Consider the following 16,988-nt stretch of genomic DNA (forward strand, 5'->3'; position numbering starts at 1 on the left):
CCGCAACACCTTCCTCTCTGGCCCCCACTTCATAAGTGCTCCTGTTGCTCTCCTCTTGCATAAAAACAGTCCCACTTCCCCCAGGGCCGTCTCCACCAGGCCCCTCGAACCTCTCTCCTGACCTTGGTGCCTGCTCTGCCTCTCCACATCCAAACTCAGACAAGCCTGCGCCATCTTGTACAACTGGCCTCAGTCTGGGTCCTGCCTCACGTCTGCCTGTCTGACTGCTCCTCTCTGCGCGCTGTTTGCCTTTTCCTCTCACCTGCTGCACACCAATCGCTTCTGGCATCTCCCTCACCGCTGGCTGCTGTGCTGATGGACTCCTCTTGCGCCTCCTAATACACGGACCGCCATCTTCAGAAATGCGCACACGCTCTGGAGGTCGCGCTCTCCGCATCCGCAAAGGCGCTGCCTTCGCCGCAAAGGGAAGAGCGGCCAATTGCTCCTGGACCCATGCGTCCCCCTTCTCACCAGCCTGGCTCGCTATCCGCTGCAACAGCTCTGCTACTGACGCCATGCTGACACGACCTGTCACTCCGCAGCTGTACACAAAATGGCTAACAAGCCTGTTACCAACGCTCCCAAACTCGTCCGTTGGCTCCGCCCCCTGCCTACGTCACCTGTCACTGCTGAACCCCCTTAAAGCTACAGCCTGCGTTGCCCTGCTCCTATCATGCGCATTGACGCTGCACAAGGCAGCTCTGTGCTTCCTTTCCCTGCTCCCTGCCTTCATCCCCTCCGGCGTTCTGCACATGTGTGCGCACAATGTGTTCAGGAGTGCGCATGTCCACGCACGGAGGGGAGCGTGGAGGGGAGCGTGGAAGGTAGTGCAGTGGCCAGCCGGGTTACCTAGGGCGCCCGGCCGGCTTGGCCTGGCACTGCAGACTTGTTCATTGCTGGGAAACTTAATGTTTCCAACTCCAGTTGCAGGAACAAACAACATGGAGCCAGAGTTATTCACATCAGCTGGGAGTCTCTTGAATTTGTGCTGCTTTTCGTATGATATTCGGTGAGTGTATGGTGGGAGACAAGTCGAACGATGTCGGCAGAAGACTTGGATATCGGTCGGCTCATCAGTTGGGCTGGCCGGAAAATTTTGATTAAGCACCTTTGAAGGCACCTGAACATCGGCCATTGTTAGTGCTGAATCATCAGATACAGGTAGAATCCTATTGTTTTTATTGTATATCTGACCATTCAGCTCTACACGTGTGTATTGAAATGGAAGGATCCAGGAAAGATGGTAATTGTTACACCTATGGCCACCATTACTCAGATATCTATTCAAAATTTGCTTTGGTTTTCCCTTTTCAGAAAATGACTGTACATATCTGACAACTGTTCCTCACAGGCTGTTCTGAGTTGTTGCACATACTGTATATACTCGAGTATAAGCCGAGTTTTTCAGCATCCAAAATGTGCTGAAAAAGTCTACCTCGGCTTATACTCGGGTCAGCGGGCAGTAGCTGAGATTGCAGTCACTTTTAATCATTCCTATACCAACAGTTCACTTGGGGAGAGACTGCAATATCCCACAATGCCCTCTGTTGGTTATATGAAAGAATAACAGTGCGCCCTCTGTTGGTTATATGAAAGAATAACAGTGACTGCAATATCACACAGCACCCTCTGTTGGTTATATGGAAGAATAACAGTGACTGCATCACACAGCGCCATCTGTTGGTTATATGAAAGAATAACAGTGACTGCAATATCACACAGCGCCCTCTGTTGGTTATATGAAAGATTAACAGTGATGGCAATATCACACAGCGCCATCTGTTGGTTATATGAAAGAATAACAGTGACTACAATATCCCACAATGCCCTCTGTTGGTTATATGAAAGAATAACAGTGCGCCCTCTGTTGGTTATATGAAAGAATAACAGTGACTGCAAAATCACACAGCGCCATCTATTGGTTATATGAAAGAATAACAGTGCGCCCTCTGTTGGTTATATGAAAGAATAACAGTGACTGCAATATCACACAGCGCCATCTGTTGGTTATATGAAAGAATAACAGTGATGGCAATATCACACAGTGCCATCTGTTGGTTATATGAAAGAATAACAGTGCGCCCTCTGTTGGTTATATGAAAGAATAACAGTGACTGCAATATCACACAGCGCCCTCTGTTGGTTATATGAAAGAATAACAGTGACTGCAATATCACACAGCGCCCTCTGTTGGTTATATGAAAGATTAACAGTGACTGCAATATCACACAGCGCCATCTGTTGGTTATACGAAAGATTAACAGTGATGGCAATATCACACAGCACCCTCTGCACATGGTAGTGGGACAGTGGGACAATGCACACAGTAATCCGCTTGGCAATTCTCTGTCACCATCAACTTTGCAAAGAAGTCCGGTTGATCGCTGGGGGGGTCTCTTTGGCGGAATGTGCGCTGCTGGGAGACAGGGCTGTAGTTGTGTCTAGGCTTATACTAGAGTCAATAAGTTTTCCCAGTTTTCGTAGGTAAAATTAGGTACCTCGGCTTATACTCGGGTCGGCTTATACTCGAGTATATACGGTAGTTTACAAGAATTGGGAGTCTGGCAATGACTTGTTAGTACTCGGGGGAGGAAAGCTGATGTAGTACAGAAGATTATTGTGATCTGAGTCTTTCCAGAACAATTTATTCCCCAGGATATTTTCTTTTGTGATCTCCTCAAAACAGACAAAAGATTCCAAGATTTCAAATTGTTTATTATGAAATGTAAAGATTCATCTTTTTTTTCCAGATTAAAAACACATCATCAATATAATGTAAATACATCATCAGATTGTCTCCATATTGTGGTATAATAAAATTCTGCTCATAGTATAACATAAAATAGTGATTTACATAAGGCAGACTATAGGGGCCCCATTTACATCCCATTGTTCTGTAGATCAAACAAAATAGTTTCCAACAACTGACAGAAAAAGTCGATGGTCTGTATTTACCTGTGAGTTTAGTAATGGCCAATGATCTGCTTCTATCCTGGTGGGGGATTATTGTATAAAGGCTGCACACGTCCATGTTTGCCTAAATACAAGCCCTCTGGTATAGTTACTTACATACAATTTGTGAGAAATGGAAGGTATGTCTCAAAATATATGGGAAAGACTGTACAGTTCTCTGTGGATGGAAATCTATATATAAACCAATAGGAGGCAGTAAACTTCCTATACCTGAAACAATGGCTCTACCAGGTGAGTTACTGAGTCTGCAGTGGGTTGGGTACCTGCAAAAAGCATATATATATATATTATTATTAGATACTACTGAAATAGATAAAGATTGTACTTGTAGACAGGCACCAATCCAGAACACCAACAAGTAGAATCCAGGAGCCCAATGTTTAAATAGTAAAAAAATGTATTTTACATTATGTATAAAAAATAAATGCTTTATGTGTTTCACATCGCCAATAGACAATCATAGACTAACTTTCTTTAGACAAAAAAAATTATTTAAAGGAAAAGAAGCCAATAAGAAGTTGTTTGGGCAGAGTTTACAAAGCCAGCCAATAGGCTTCCAAATATAGTTATATAGTTATATATGGCTCATCCATAATATACACACTATAAAGATACAATGTAAAAGTACACAGTAAATCAATAATATAATATACCAAGGTTTCATTATATAAAGCAAAAGATAGATATATAATTCAGAGTTTAACCCAAGTAGTTGTCTGGTCCGTAGGTGAAAGATCCCCAGTAGCCCACCCATATATACTGGCTAAAAGCCCCAGGTGAGGGGCATCACTGGACAAGTGGGGCAATTAAGGTGATGAAGAACATCAATAAGATCATCAGTGATTTTTTCAATATTATATGGGCCCAGTCTGATCAGTGGATACATGAACATTCTTGTATAACGTCACTTTATTATTATCTGTCCTTCATAGCCACACATTATAATTCACTGGCCAAGTACATGTAAGAAACTGCTCAGTACTGATAAGTAAAATCTGGCAGCCAGGTGATAAGGAAAATATACTTAGCAGGGCTGAACTAATCAGTGTCTATTCAGTATTTTTGTGTATTCTGAATGGTGGCACTTCAAAAGGGTTTAATAGGGTTAATTTACTGGTAAGGGGAGTCACAGCAGATTTGCTTCTTATAAACATTGACTCCAGCCCTGGGCAGGGATTTATTTAATGATTCTCACTCAGGTACCATCACCATAAAGATAGAATGCAGCATGAAGGGGCTCAGTGAATGTGACAGTGAAGGTGTGTAAGTGTCTGATTGGCTCACTCAGCTCATAAAAGGACAGACGTCCGGCCTCATAGTCCAATGAGATCCTGATTCTCCTGCAGGAAGGGACGTGGGGTAAATCTGTGTCTTTACTGTCATGTATCACTGTATATTTATTATTCCATCTGTACAAACCCCAGGACTTGTTATTATACCCAATACAGGACTGACCCCCTCTCCTCTCTATACTGGGATAGGTCACCCCTACCCCCCAGCCCCCTGATTCACTGACCTCCACTTCCCAGTAATGACGCCCTGAGCGGAAACTCCTGCTGCTTAAAGTCTGAGCATAATCCTGAAATCTCTCTGGGGATTGTGGGTAATGTAGTTCTGTTAGTGAGTAGGAAGCAGATTTCCTGTCCCTTGATAGAGATACATTATTATGAGCCGTGTTTATATCCAGTAACAGGTCTGTAGCCTCCTGCCCATATACAGAGTCAAATCTACTGTTAGTAATAGAATTTAATGGGGAAATACTTGGTATTGTTTTTATCAATGACACAAAAAGTTCTGAGCCTTCTCCTCCACTGGTTGATGTTCCCAAATGATGGGCTAATTTTGAATTTACCCCAGTCCCAATGGAAGCTAAGCCTGTGAGTAATGTCTCTGAGATCAGATCCACATCCAGATCCCCTACAGCAGGGACCTTTATATCATGTCTCTCTCTGCCCCCCTCATTATCTGCAGCTCCATGTGATTCCCGTTCCTGTAGGACAGTGAGTGGATCTGCCATGTTGCACAGCTCCTCAATGTGACGGATCTTCCTGGACAGCTCGTCCTTCTTTATTTCCAGCTGCTCCATCAGATCAGTGAGTGTGAGTGAGAGCTTCTCTTTCTGGCTGGAGATGTCACTCAGGAGTCGCTTCTCTAGGGCTTCCAGCTGTTCCCTGATGTCTCTAAACAGGGCAGTGACTCTCTCTGTCTCACCGGCTGCTTTTTCTGCCACTTCTCTCCTGCGCTCCTGCAGTCTCTGGGCTCCTCTCTCAGTCTCCTCTCTCTCTGGCCTCAGTTTCTCCACAACTTTCCTCAGTGTCTCTTTCTTCTTCTCAGAGGCCTCACTCAGCAGCTCCACCCTGTGGCCCCTGTGCTCCTCAGACACCCAGCAATATACACAGATACAGACAGACTCCTCCCAGCAGTAATATTTCAGGGGTTCATCATGGACGGAGCATTTCTTGTCCCCCATGTCCATTGTGGGTTCTATTAAGACGTGTTTCGCTGACTTGCTGTGCATCCTCAGGTGGGTCTCACACACAGAAGCCTCACACAGGAGACAGGATTTAACAGCAGGTACAGGAGAGAGGACACAGTAGGTGCAGGGAATCCCAGTGTCCCCCGGCTCGGGCTGAGCAGAAAGGAATCTCTCTGCTATGTTCCCCAGAGTTCTGTTCCTGGGCAGGGCAGGGCGCTCCTTAAACTCCTGTCTGCATTCAGGGCAGGAATAAGGCCCAGATCCCTCCTGGGTGCCCAGCACCCTCCCAATACAGCCCCGGCAGAAGTTATGGGCACACGGCAGGGATACAGGATCAGTATAAATGCTCAGGCAGATGGAGCAGCTCAGCTCGTCTCTCAGATCAGCAGCCGCCATCACTGAGAGCAGGAACAGCAACTGAACAAGAAACGAAACTGAACTTTCCCTTTTATCAAAGACAAACAGCACTTTGTACTCCTGGGAGTTAACCCTTTCATTAAAATCAGTGTTTGAAAGTAAACGGCAGAATAAACGTTGTCTTAAACTACAACCCTCAGAATTCTCCTGACAGCTGAAGGCTATTGGATGGCAAGAAGCAAATTTGAAGTAAATTGGGAGCCACTTGGTTCAGTTTGGGTCCCTGTGTAATGAATATGCTCATTATTCAATCTATTGATAAATGACTTGGGGAGGGAAAACAATGAATCAATAGCACAAACCTGTACAGTAACAAGAGAAGAAAGTCAATGCCAAATGAAGAACAATGGGGGTCTACAATTCCCTGCATGAGGGACCTGAACTGGCAGATAAATTACATTGTTTTAGGAAAGAGTTGGACATCTATTATATAACGTTAAAATTAATCAGTATTTCCTTTTTTGTCTTTTCCTCTTATCTTATGTAACTATGTTCATTATAAGAATGTGTTATTTGTGTGGATATTGTAAATGTGTCACTAGGTGGGACACTGATATTGAGGTTCCTGGAGAAACAGACTAATAATGCACAATCTCAGTGGGTCATAAAAAATGTAACTAATCTCATGGTTTTAGGGTAACTAGGTTACTACTGATACTTGGAGCATTGCCTTTACCCTCAGCACTTCAGCTGATTTGTTACTTATCAGAAGTCTAGTGAGTTACAACTCCCAGTAAAGGAAGGGCAGTGTCAGACTTGGGTACCAGGAGCCCAACTTCACCTCAGGTTCCCACCAAACACACATCCTCCATGTCTCCCACCCACAACTATGTACAATGATGAGTAGGTCTGACATGAAAATATACGAAGCCTAAAGCAAAAGTGAAACTTAATGGCCCCAAAAAAGCCACCACACTTGCCACTTGCCCTTTGTCACCCCCTTTAGACATAATAAGCCAGATATACCAGTAAGATCCCTGCAGAAAACAGACAGTGAGTAATATATTATTATTATTATTCTGGGTGACTACAATTATCTAGACATTAACAGGAGTAATGGGGGTGGCCAAGTCCAGGATTATAAATTTGCTTAATGACAACTATTTATATGAGGCAGCTCAGGACCCTACTAGGAAACATTCCATTTAGGTAATTATAGTGTCTGCATGTTTAAGGCAGAGAGGCATGCTGGGTAGGAGGCAGGAACAGGAAGTAGGAGGAATGGAATTAGGAAGAAAGCAGAGGAAGGAATGGGAATTGTACAAACATCCCTCCCAATTGTCCCGTTTTTCTCAGGACAGTCCTGATTTTGACGGCTCAGCCCTCAGTCCTGGATTGTTACTGAAATGGCCCGACTTTCTCTTTTTTTCGGTTAACAATTCTGCTTTATTAAAATGTACAAAGAAAAGATATGGGCGCAGTGGTGTTAAAGTACATTTCTGGAGTTTGCATTCAGTAAACAAGCTCAACATTAGTAAACAATCTTAACAATAAAGCGTGACAATGTGTTCTGCATTTTGTATTCTGTATTGTGATCTTTACCAACAACTATCCGTTGTCAATTTGTTACATATTACATCTGTACAGTGTGGGTTTCCATGTCTAAGGGTCAGTGTTAAAGTGCACCAGTAGGGTTATGTACAGAAAGCCTGGGGGAGGGCTCTTATGTCTCCATCATTCAGTGGGGGCTTAATGCAAACATTACACATCCAGTTTGTTTTATTCATTCTACACTTCTCATTCCTTCCTCTACTTTCTCTCTCATGTTATTCCTCTTACTTCCTGTTCCTGCCTCCTACCCAGCCTGCCTCTCTGCCTTAAAGGTACACTGTCACTTAAACATGCAGACGTTACAGGGGGGACCTTTATATGAGTAGCAAATAAAGAAGCAGCACTCCGGTATCTTTGGAAATTTGCAAAACTTTACTCAAATGCCGTAGGCAACGTTTCAGGCTACACAGGCCCTTTGTCAAGCCATTAATTAACAGTGTCTAAATGTGCTTAAATACCCACCACAAGGAGGAGTCAAACCATTCCACCTCCAAATTACCCATAAGTCACAGTGAGCTATTTCCATATCAAATTACTTTCAATATATCAGATTACATGTCTCGTATTCATATATCGTTACAAAAGAAGTGAATTGCAGAAAGTGCTATATAGTAACAGGTAATAAATAAACATTTTTTTCAAATAGTGACACAATGTATTAAAACCTTTTTAAATAACCTTTGCAACATAAGTGTCAAGGACAGGAAATCTTACTTTGCTTTATCTCAATATTAGACTCCTGAATTTTACTTATCTCTGGCTCCAATGCTGAATTCCGGGAACTAATACCCCTGAATTAGTGATGGGCGAATTTATTCGCCAGGCGCGAATTTGCGCGATTTACGGCCAGCAAATAAATTTGTGAAATGCCCGTGAAAATTGGCTTCAAAAATTTGATGGCGGCAAAAAACATTTTTCCGAAAAAACGGACGCCGGCGTCAAAAACGGCGTTTCGCGATTTTTTCGCCGTTTCGCGAATTTCATGAATTTTTCGGCGAGGCGAAACGGCGCAAATTCGCCCAACACTACCCTGAATTACTTTGAATCAGGAGCTTCCATGTCTTTAAATTTAACTGTCATGTAAAAAACATAGGCGTATATTCTCTGTTTAATCCACCCGGCGTTAAAGTGCCCAATGTATTAATCCAGCGCATCTCTAATTTCTTAAGGATTTGTTGTCTGTCACCGCCACGTCTTAGTGGCTCCACATTATCTATAACTTGATATCGTAGTTGTGAAACCGTATGTTTCTTTTCATGAAAATGTGCGGGTATCGGTAAATATAACAATTTACAACGTATGTTAGATTTGTGTTGCTTTATCCTTTCTTTTACCACTTGGGCACTTAATCAGGTAGACTACAAATCTGGACTCACAAGTATAGTATTTTTTAATCAAAATATTTTTGCCCGTATGGGGATGTGTAAAGGAATTCCCTTTAGTAATATTATTACAATGTGCGCAAGATAAACAAGGGAATGTCCCCTTTTGGGGGGTTCTTAAAAATTGTTGTCGAAGTTTCTTTTGGGGACCGATATCTGCTCTCACCAAAAGGTCCTTTAAGTTTTTATTACGTTTGTAAGCCATTAAAGGAAAAGATGAGAATTCCTTGACATGTGAAACCCCTGTTTTGAGGACCTTTATATGAGAGTACCAGTTGTCAGATCATCAAATTTATTGGCTTTGTCCATGATTCTACTTCACTGGGTAGGAACCCATTCATGTATCCTCTTCCAGATCTAGCCAGACCCCCCCCATATTTTGTAGAACTTTTCTGGGCAGTTCCTTCTCATGTACGTTAATTTGTATAGAAGTATTGTTTTCCTTACAAGGTGTAGCCAATATGGGACTGTTAGGCCAGAGGTGTCCTTCCATTTGAGAGCTATCGCCTTTTTTGCATACATTAATAAAATAGATAGAAGAGTACACTCAGCTCTTCTGATGGATAGCTCCTCAACATATGCTCCTCAACCCTGTTCAATAAAACTATAGTAGGATCCATAAGAATTTTTAAATTAGTTTTTACTTGGATGATCTGCAGCACCTGCTGACAGAAATGATTGTACCACAGGACAGGTCCAAACTATATGAAAATATCCTGCCATCATAGCAGGGCACCTGGGACAAGCCTGTGTTAGGTTGGGATTCATTCTATGAAGTCTTTGTGGAGTAAGATAGGTTCGGTGTAGGTATGTAAGTTGGATTGATTTATCTCTACTACATATCATCCCATTCGAGTAGGACTCCAGAGCATCTTCCCACATTTCATTGTCAAGTGGGGGTATATCTGACTGCCACTTGGCTTTTTTTCAAAGCAGAGTTACCTGTTAACATTTAGGGGCCCATTCACTAAGTTCGAGTGAAGGAATAGAGGAAAAATAGTTCAAATTTCGAATGTTTTTTTTGGCTACTTCGACCATCGAATTAGCTACTTCGACCTTCGACTACGACCTTCGACTTTGAATCGAACGATTTGAACTAAAAATCGTTTGACTATTCGACTATTCGATAATCGAAGTACTGTCTCTTTAAAAATTTCTTCGACCCCCTAGTTCGCCACCTAAAACCTACGGAGGCCAATGTTAGCCTATGGGGAAGGTCTCCATAGGCTTCCTGGGATGCTTTCGAGGTGCCGTAACTTAGGCTTACACCACAGGGGGGTGTACCTAGAGCAGCATGGGGAAGTTGTGGGTCAGAAATTTAGGGCTACTTGCCCAGCCCCCACTGTTGCCTTCATTAGGGGAGTGGCTGTTGGAGAGTCTTTGATACCCCTGTAAAGGAGATTTTTTTTAATCCCTCAAATGAACCCATTCCTTGTGCCTCCAGTAGTGTGGTGGCATTTTGTGGGGAGGGGAGGCCCAGCGCCATGCTGCTATTGGGCTGCTAAGTAATGTAAAAATAGGTTTGGTGCCGCTAATCCCCCTCTTTTAACTGGGAGTTGAAGAGTAGATAAGGCAATTCTAGGTTGGGATTTGTTCCAAAACATTGACATTTCAAGACTTCTAAGGGTTCAAAACTCTTCCTTGTTTATTGTTAATGGGGATTGCCTGCAAATGTATGTTAGCTTTGGAAGGATAATCATCTTGAAAAGATTAAGGGGCAAATTTACTTACCTTCAAAGTTGTACCAGTGATGGCTTTGCCGCACTTTGCCGTACTTCGCCAGGCGAAGTTTCTCCAGGGCGCACACTGTATAGTTTAGGTGCTATATGTTAGGAAATGTAGGAGGGAAGGAGGGTACCCCAAAAAAATTTACGATCTTTTGCAGCTTATCACCCTTAAAAAAGTAAAAGACGCCAGCGTTTTTTGGAACTTAGAAAAAATTTCAACCTTTTTTGAAGCAATCCCTATCTACTCTATTGCACTTCGCCTGGTCTGAGGTGGCGAAGGCAAGTCTGGGGCAAGAGGTAACGTTCAGTAAAATGCGCAAGTTAGTGAATTAGCGTAGTTACGTCCCTTCGCCAGAGCGCAACTTCGCCTGGCGTAAGGGTGCGAAGTAGCGCTAGAGTAGGTCCACTTTGCTAGTGAATTTACGGCAGCACCCGTTAGTAAATCGGCGAAATAACGAAATTACATCCCGCTGGCGAATTTGCGCTAGCATTAGCCGCTTTGCGCTTTAGTGCATTTGCCCCTAATTCTACCATATAAAGATAATGGTAGGGATGACCATGCCTCAACTTTGGACTCAATGTATTTTAGTACCGGAGAAAGATTTAGCACAGGATAGGTCATGTGGGTTAGCAGGTGCATCCAGATTTATAGGGGCAATGGCAAAAAGGAGGGATTTAGCCCAATTTATCCTCAGTAACGTTGTTATATAAGAAGTGGTATATTGGAAACACAGTAAGATTGATCGTCGCTTATTGTTATCTAATGTGTCAATAAAACTCTCCCAAAATGTTTTCTATGTTTGTGTTTGTGCAGTGAGGCTCCAGCCATTCCATGTGGGACAAATAAAATAGTTTTCTTTCCAAAAACGACAATGAGGGGTTTTATATCTTGATCCAAACTTGTAGGGTAGGTTTGTGGGCAACTGCTGAAATGATAAATATCCTTTTCTACTCCCCATGTGAATCTGCTGTTTGTCTGGTGTGGGGATACCAAAAATGGCCCATTCTGGTGACAAAGGAACATAGTTAAGTACATTTTCTGTAGTGACTTATTGATACCCAGGACTTTAATGGGTGAGCTGCCCAAAAGCAATGATACAAATCTGCTTCAGGAGAATTACATTTAGGGCAGTTGTGCCTCTGACTCAAGATATTGTCAATTTGGGGAATAGGAATCTCTGTGAGAAATGTTAAAGTGCATTTCTTTGTATGATGATATTGGGAGTCGTTTGCATTTGTAGCACAGTGTCCTGAGAATGTCTGGGATTTGCAAATGGGAGAAATGAAGGAGCCGCTTATTAGGAGCCGTATGAGGAGCAGTATAGAAAACTGGCTCATGTAATACCTTGTAGCTATAACAATATTACCTGGAGCTTCAGTGGAGGTACAATGGGATCCACTGGGTTCTAAAATCTGACATTCTCAACAGCCAATCCAATTTGCCCTCCTCTGAGAGTTAAACTATGTAGACAAAATCAGTAGCATTGAAGCTGTTGCAGAGAAGAAAGAAGAAAACTGAACTGTGCTCCCGGATATTTAAAGTAACAGGCACATAGTAACAGTCCAAGCACACAAATCTCTTACACTAATTACTCTTATTCCATTTTTTTTTACCCCCAACAGGTCAGTAGAAGAGACAGTCGGTATCAAAATAGAACACGGGGGGAGAAGAGATAGTGGGTACTAGGTAGGGTAAAGAAAAACATAAAAAAGAGCAGGAAAAAATATTAAAGGTATACTGTCATGGGAAAAAACATTTTTTTCAAAATGAATCAGTTAATAGAGCTGCTCCAGTAGAATTCTGCACTGAAATCCATTTCTCAAAAGAGCAAACAGATTTTTTTATATTCAATTTTGAAATCTGACATGGGGCTAGACATATTGTCAATTTCCCAGCTGCCCCTGGTCATGTGACTTGTGCTCTGATAAACTTCAATCACTCTTTACTGCTGTACTGCAAGTTGGAGTGATATCAGCCCCTCCCTTTCCCCCCCCAGCAGCCTAACAACAGAACAATGGGAAGGTAACCAGATAGCAGCTCCCTAACACAAGATAACAGCTGCCTGGTAGATCTAAGCACTCAATAGTAAAATCCCATGTCCCACTGAGACACATTCAGTAACATTGAGAAGGAAAAACAGCAGCCTGTCAGAAAGCATTTCTCTCCTAAAGTGCAGTCACAAGTCACATGACCAGGGGCAGCTGGGAAATTGACAAAATGTCTAGCCCCATGTCAGATTTCAGAATTGAACATAAAAAATATCTGTTTGCTCTTTTGAGAAATGGATTTCAGTGCAGAATTCTGCTGGAGCAGCACTATTAACTGATGTGTTTTGGAAAAAAAAAATTCCCCATGACAGTATCCCTTTAAACAGAAGAGGAAAAAAATGGGTCACAGAATGTTATGGAGACTGGGAAGAAGTAATTAAAGTCCATAGAAAAGAAGAAAAATAAATGTGCAGAGACCCTGAAATTGATGGCGAGTGGATTTGGGAAAAGTGGCTGATAAACTGGCAGATGTGAGAGGAGTAGGAGAAAACATATTAAGTATAAAGGGAGGTTCTTGTGATGTGAAATGTAAAAAAAGCACAACAATTAACCAAACAAATTGCTGGAATAACAAATAGAAAATGAAAAAGAAAACAGGAGAGAATATGAAAATAGGGGGCAAGTAATAAAAAAAGTGTGTAGCAACAAAATAGAATATGAGAAGGGTCATCTATATTTTTTGTACATCCATTAATGTATATGGTTGTGGGTCTGTGATTGATGTTGCTTCATGTCTAGTGTTGGTTGTGTTGGTGGAACAACTGTGGCAAAGTGTTTAAACTGTATCTGAGAATTGTGCTGGGGTGCCCCTGTGCCACTGCCATCTATCACATGCTTGTACTGTATAATAGACTTGGGGTGCCACTACCCACTAACTTTTATTACATTTACCACTCTACCCATTCACTTACCATATAAAATGTGTCATTCCCTTTGTTTTTCCAGAAAGCTCCAAATTATGGGAAAGTTATCCCCCCTAAACTCCATTTTAATAAAATAATTACATTTTTTTTTAAATGGTTTCCTTTTTCTCTGTAATAATAAAATAATTCCTTCTACTAGATTCTATATTAAGGTGTATCAATTGTTAGGTTTAATTAATATTTACATTTATGTTTTTTAGTAGACTTTAGGTATGGAGATCTTATTATGGAAAGATCCGTTTTCCAGAAAACCCCAGGTCACAAGCAGTCTGGATAACAGGTCCCATATCGTAATGCCCACTGATTCTCAATATATTCAAAACATAGTTTACCAGCATACACTAGGGGGCAGATTTATCAAAGGTCGAAGTGTATTTTCGAAGTAAAAAACTTCGAATTTCAAAGTAATTATAGGGGACTTCGACTAGGGAATAGTCCAACTTTGATTAAAATTTCAAACTTCAAAATTTGAATTTTTTAAGTACTGTCTCTTTAAAACTTTGACTTTGACCATTCGCCACCTAAAAGCTGCCAAAGTGCTGTTTTAGCCTATGGGGGACCTCCTAGAACCTGTATGGAGGTAACTGGGGGAGTTTGTAAGATTAAAGTTCCAAGTTAAAAAAAACTTTGAATCGTAGTAGATCGCAGAAGCGCTACTTCAAATCATACGATTCCAAGTAGGCCGAATTCGCTCTAACCCAAAATACTTTGACATCCATTCGGTTGGCCTTTTTGAATTCGAAGTTTTTTTACCTTTGAACTTGGACCTTTAATAAATGTGCCCCTAGCTGTCTGCCTGTCAGTGCTTGTTGTTTGCTCTATACAGTATGCGGAGGGGCACTGATTCAGGCCGTTGCTTAGGGGGCCAAACTAACTTGGCCCGGCTCTGTGGGTGAATTCAAAAATTCTTTTTGGCTTCACCCAGTGACACAAGTTTTGTCAGTTTAGTTGACTCTAGGGTATCGTGTTGGAGATTCCTCAGTTTGGGGCGAATGTATAAAGTTGTTATACAGTGAGACATTTCATCCAATTCATTTTATATATTATAATTCTGATGTATTGTTGTGCATTATATATTCACAGATTGCTGTTTATGGATTGTTATTCAACTCTATGGCTCTTAAGTATCTTGAATTTCTTCATTCACTTGGTAAGTTTTTTACCATTAAGGGGGAAAGTAAGTTTGTGCAACAAATACCCAACAAGAGAGTCAGTCGCCTGCTGGCCCCACCGATCACCCCCCCCCCCACATGACCCCAAGCACTGCCAACGTCAGCTGACACATTGCTGCTTCTGGGGTAACAAACCTCCTGCCTCCCAGCACTGCCCCCCTTCTTCTCTGCTGCTGCTGATCTGCCTGGGAGCCTTCTTGCTGCAGCCCCCCAGTGGTGTTTGAGAGGAGACACTTTGCCTATCCCCAGGTACAAAATTGACTTTATTGCACTCATTACACATTTGTTTTTATCAAATTGGTCTTTTTTTTTGTTTTCACTTTGAACTTACTCTTTTCCACCTTTGCCCCCTTAAAATGATGTAAATGTGTTGATTTTGCAGTATCTGGAATTACAGAACTGATCGCTCAAATGGGGTGAGTACATTTTGGGGCCCCTATATGCCACATACTTAGGTAAACCATTACATATTGGGCATCAAACTGTTCAGTGGATTCCTGACAATCATATTTAGGGTGTTTTACATTGGTACCTAATGATGTGTGGGAGATGTGATGCTGTAGATTGCAAGCTTTGAGGTCAATTTTGTTTTTAAAAAAAATCTAACTGTAGGATAGAATTGCAACTTGGTAGTTTGGCATACAGAGATATATTTAACCATATTTGATTCTTCAGGATCTGTTCTTTCTAATAATGGGTCATTTTCTAGGGTAAACCTACTGTTCGTGGAATGTTTGGCCTTGAAATCAGAAGTGCTTTGGAAATGTGCTAGTGAACTGCTTAGAGATTTTGATCTATACAAGTGAGAAAACTCCATAAAACTCTATTTATATTTGGTATTGGCACATTCAGGAGACATAGAACTTTCCAAATCTGCTGTGTTCTCGTACATGAAATAAATGATGTTTCTGATATATGTGATTGTTCTTTGTGAAATATGATTTTTTTCATGTTATTAGACACTTAGAAGCCTATATTTTTTTACAGAAGTGGAATCACACCAAAATTCTAGCACATTTTGAAAGCTCCCGAAAAAAAAAACAATATATTTTTTTCCTGGGTAAACTAAAATACCCCCCCCCCCAGGAAAGGCCCTTAAAGTGAAATAGTACAAAATGTTCACAAATGGTCTGGCAATAAAAGTACCAAATCAGCTGGCAGTGAAAGGGTTAAAGGAGACATTTTATATATAAAAAAAAAAACAAGTGCACCAATGCATTTTACTCATTCAGATATAGAAGGAATGTGCTTCAAAAAGTTGTGTTTCTGGTTACTTTATTGTAAAATTCTGAAAAATCCCTGCTAGTCCCACCCATCTGTTCCACTTTCCCAGGCTGTGCAGGGGAGCCAGCAGCACTCAGCTCACTGCACTGTAGGACAGGAACCAATCAGCAGCTAGCAGGACCTGATAGGGAACTGAAGCCTGTCTTTGCTTGTGTGACTGCAGGGCTGTGATTGGCTGTCCTGTCCTACTGTGCTTCTGGCTGGGACCATTGGGACATGCACACCTCTCATTTGAGACATGGACAAGGACCATAGCAGATCTATCGGGAACTCTTATAAATGTATTATTATTAATGTTTTTTTTAATTCTTTATTTATAGTTGTTTTTTGGGAAAAGGGTACAGAAAACAAGAGGGGGGGAAGGAAAGAGGAGAAAGAGGGTAGTTGGACATATTATTCGCATAAATCTACTTATAACATCAAGTATACCGTTGGTTACAGATTAGTTAGCAAATACTCATATATTATGCAGCCTAATGTTTTTCCTTAAGGGTTTAATGATTTCATATATTTTTCCCAAGGTGACCATATTTCCCAATACTTTTCCCTTTGGTTATGGGCTAGCAATGTGATTTCCTCCATCTGTCTAATTTCCTCTGTTTTTATAAGCCACTCTCTAAATGTTGGTGGGACTGCTGATTTCCATCGCTTACGGATTATCGACTTGGCTGATTGTAGTAATTGCAGAGTGAGTGGCTCTTTTATTATTTTCCTTGTATTTTCATGTAAATTTAAAATAATACCACTTGGATTCTCTATCCTAATCTTGTTCTGTGTTATCTTCCCTATGGCATCTATTATATTTTCCCAATAATACTTCAACACTGAGCATGTTAAGCATATATGCGTATGGTTACCTTCTTCTTCATAACACCTCCAGCACCTCCCCGAATTATTAGGGTACATCCTGTTAATTTTCATTGGGGTGTAATGCCACCTTGTTAATAATTTGTATGCGGCTTCCCTTGTTTTTGACGCTATAGAAGTTTTATAAATAGTTTTAATGACATCTTTCCATAGATCTTTAGGAATCT

General features: G+C 41.4%; 2 protein-coding genes across 2 annotated transcripts in view; one reads left to right on the forward strand and one right to left on the reverse strand.

Annotated features, from left to right (window-relative positions):
* LOC121394826 (zinc finger protein 239-like) overlaps positions 1–16,988 on the forward strand; it is a 601,589-nt gene that overhangs the window by 456,783 nt on the left and 127,818 nt on the right. The gene's annotated exons all lie outside the window — the stretch shown is intronic.
* LOC121394816 (E3 ubiquitin-protein ligase RNF135-like) lies at positions 2,876–6,482 on the reverse strand. The gene has a single exon (XM_041566928.1). It carries the CDS (start codon positions 5,843–5,845, stop codon positions 4,169–4,171), a length of 1,677 nt encoding a protein of 558 aa, XP_041422862.1. The 5' UTR covers positions 5,846–6,482; the 3' UTR covers positions 2,876–4,168.

This window comes from Xenopus laevis, chromosome 6L (assembly GCF_017654675.1).
Source record: "Xenopus laevis strain J_2021 chromosome 6L, Xenopus_laevis_v10.1, whole genome shotgun sequence".
NCBI classification, from domain to species: domain Eukaryota; kingdom Metazoa; phylum Chordata; class Amphibia; order Anura; family Pipidae; genus Xenopus; species Xenopus laevis.